The sequence below is a fragment of the Gavialis gangeticus genome, unplaced genomic scaffold (genome assembly GCF_001723915.1).
Source record: "Gavialis gangeticus isolate Ggan-Ray unplaced genomic scaffold, GavGan_comp1, whole genome shotgun sequence".
In the NCBI taxonomy this organism is placed as follows: Eukaryota; Metazoa; Chordata; order Crocodylia; family Gavialidae; genus Gavialis; species Gavialis gangeticus.
This window is the reverse complement of record NW_017729022.1, coordinates 113,178,798-113,181,663: the sequence shown is the minus strand read 5'-3', so window position 1 is coordinate 113,181,663 and position 2,866 is coordinate 113,178,798. Positions and strand designations below refer to the sequence as shown.

General features: G+C 41.5%; 1 protein-coding gene across 1 annotated transcript in view; it reads right to left on the bottom strand.

Annotated features, from left to right (window-relative positions):
- Nucleotides 1-762: 762 nt before the first annotated feature.
- Nucleotides 763-2,866, bottom strand: part of NOBOX (NOBOX oogenesis homeobox) — a 52,326-nt gene continuing 50,222 nt past the window's right edge. The window contains exons 8-9 of the mRNA XM_019515854.1: nt 1,829-2,188; nt 763-965 (exon numbers count right to left, since the gene is read on the bottom strand). Coding sequence (XP_019371399.1) covers nt 940-965; nt 1,829-2,188 — 386 coding nt within the window. The 3' untranslated portion in view covers nt 763-939. The remainder of the gene's footprint in view (nt 966-1,828; nt 2,189-2,866) is intronic.

Genomic DNA, 2,866 nt, shown 5'->3' with positions numbered 1-2,866 from the left:
ACACTTGACCAGAGATTAAATTAAGCCACAGCTTGACAGCATACAAGTATAAATTTATCAGTTCAGACTTCCCTCACCACCTACTGGCAAGATGCAAGAGAATCAAGAGAGTGACCTTTTGGTCACATTTATCCTCTCTCAAGAATAAGCTTTTGGATCAGACCTGGGTATTTTGTACAAGGAAAGTGTCATCCATTTAAAAAATCCCCCTGTCCATGTTACAGATCTAGTTTTAAACATTCAAATCCATGCCAATTTCAAAGGGGATCTGATTACAAACTTGATTTCCTTATTCTACAAATGGCAAATGTTGTGGATATGAATATGTGGGAATAGGCAAGTACACACTGAACCCCCACTGAAGTGTCCTGCCCCCCGCCACTACCTTTTATACTGCCTGGAACCCACGAAATAGGATCGAATTGCTGATGGTAGTCCTCCCACACTGTTTATGTCTACTTCTCCCTAGGGCTCACTACCTGTATCTGGTCTATTCTTATCTTCTGAAATGTACCTGCTCTAGAATCACATGGTATATTTTCAGTATTTTTCTCAGACTCTGTTTCTGCACCTTTTTAAAAAAAAAAAAAGCAACTATAGGACCCTGCTTTCCAGCCACCCTTGGTATCTTTTTCCAGAATTGGCTCCATCCCCAGAATCCTCATTATCCTTCTAGTGCTCAGCAAGGTTTGATTTTGCAAGGATGACGAAGTCAGGAGATTTGCAAAAACCACAGACCAGGAGATTTTACTGACTGAAACTTCCATGCTTCTTTTCTCAGCAGGAAAACAAGAATAGTCACCAAACAAAAAGCAAACCAATAAAAAAAATGCACCTCCCTTGAAAATATTAATTCTTCTTTTCTCTCTCACACTTTGCAGAGTTTAAATATTAATAATAAACAATATACTTTTCTCTTCTCTTTGTTTTTCCTCAGAGTCAATCTTTAGTTTCATCTTTGACATCTGAAAGAAACAGAGAAAGGTGATCCCAGGACACCACATAGAAAAGCTACCCAGGGATAAGAGCTGGCCCAAATTTTTCAAATTTCAATACTGACAGAATTCCAAAATGGTAAAATTAAAAGTAAACCAAAATAAAATGTTCAAACTTTTGTAAAAACATTTTTGACATTTTCTCCCAGTGGTGGGTTTTTAGGGGTATTTTTTTTAGGGGTGGGGGTGATGATCTAAAAGAGTCATCTTCTCTTTTTTAAACTTAAAAGTATCTGAAAGGGGGAAATTAAAAAAAAAGAAGAGAGAAAAAAACAAAAAAACACCCAACTTTTTTCCTCTAATATGCTCTGCCTAGTGGAGAGTTTGCTTGAGGAAGATAGCTCGGAAGGAAAAAGCTCCAATAGGAGAGATGCTATTGAAAAGATTCAGCCCTGTCATTTTCCTCAGTTATCTGCCTCTGAACCCCTTCTATGTATTGACTTGATTGTGGGATACCAAAAGTAATCTCTAAACACACAAATTTGAGAGCCCTGACTGCGGGATCTCTCCTATAAAAGCTTTTTACCTTAGCTTCCCAAACTCAGTCTTATAACCTTATCCAAAAGGAAATGCCAAGTGCTGCCCATCTTAAACACAAAGCTGATCTCTAAACTCCATGGGACAAATTTCACATCAGATACTCCATACCTAAAGCCCCAAGAGCAAGTGCACGTATCTCTCTGATGAGACCGAGAACCAGTCTGGACAGCAGCCCAGAAGTGATTGTCCATCACTACCTCCTACGATACTGCTTCTCAGAACCCGATCTAGCAGGTCCAATGCTTTCTTCATCCCTCAGCCCCACCACAAAGTCCATACAGCCTTTCACTTACCAGGAGCACATTCCTCTTGTTTGGGGCTACTGCTGCTGCTGTCAATATTTGAGTCCTCTTTCTCAGCTGGGGTTGGCAGTTCTGGTTGTGCTAGGTGGTTTTGATATGAAGTCTGGTCAGGTGTTGCTAGTGCCTTTTCTTTTCCAGTAAATACCATAGATCCTGATGCTCCATTGGGCATCGGGAGAAAACAGGGAGCTGGCTGCATGCTTGAGGTCTGAGTGTAAGGAACCTGCTCTGTAGCATAAGTTCCTCCCGCCATGCTGGAAAATGGGACTTGTGAGCACAGCTGACTGGAGAAAGGGGGGCCCTGCATGTAGTAGTCATTCCAAGAGATGGCCTGGTAGGCTGAGATACCTCCTGGAGGGACAGCAGAAAAAGAGGGAGGGACAGAGACAAGGAAAGTGAGGATAAAAAAAATTATATATATATATTTGTACTCTGGTAACATCTTTCATCTGAGAATTTTAAAGCTTTAACCATCAATAGGATACTAGGAAAGTAGGGCTGGAAGTTACCTAATGAGGTCATCTAGTGCAGTCTCTTGCTCAGGGCAGGATCACCCCTCACTACACCATCCCAGCCAAGTTCTGCATAACCTAGTCTTGAAAATTTCCAGGAATGGAGATTCCACAGGAACTTTGCTAGCTGGCTCAGTCACCCTCAGAGTCAGAAAGTTCTTCCTAATCCCCAACCTAAACTACCTCTGACGCAGCTTGAGTCCATGGCTCCTATTCTTGTCCCATGTGGCCACAGAGAAAACTTTCTACCCTTTTTGTTTCCGTTATTGGAAAACTGTTACCAAATCCCCTCTCAGTCTTCTCTTCTCCAGACTAAATAACCCTAGTTCTTTCAGCTTTTCCTTGTATGTTGTGCTTTCCAGACCTCTAATAATTTTTGTCACTCTGTGCCAGACTCTTTCCAATGTATCCATATACTTCTTGAAGTGTGGGGCCCAAAATGGGACACTATTCCAGATGAGCACCGATTAGCTGAATAACTGGTAAGTTGAACAACTGATTAGCCTCACAACACCCC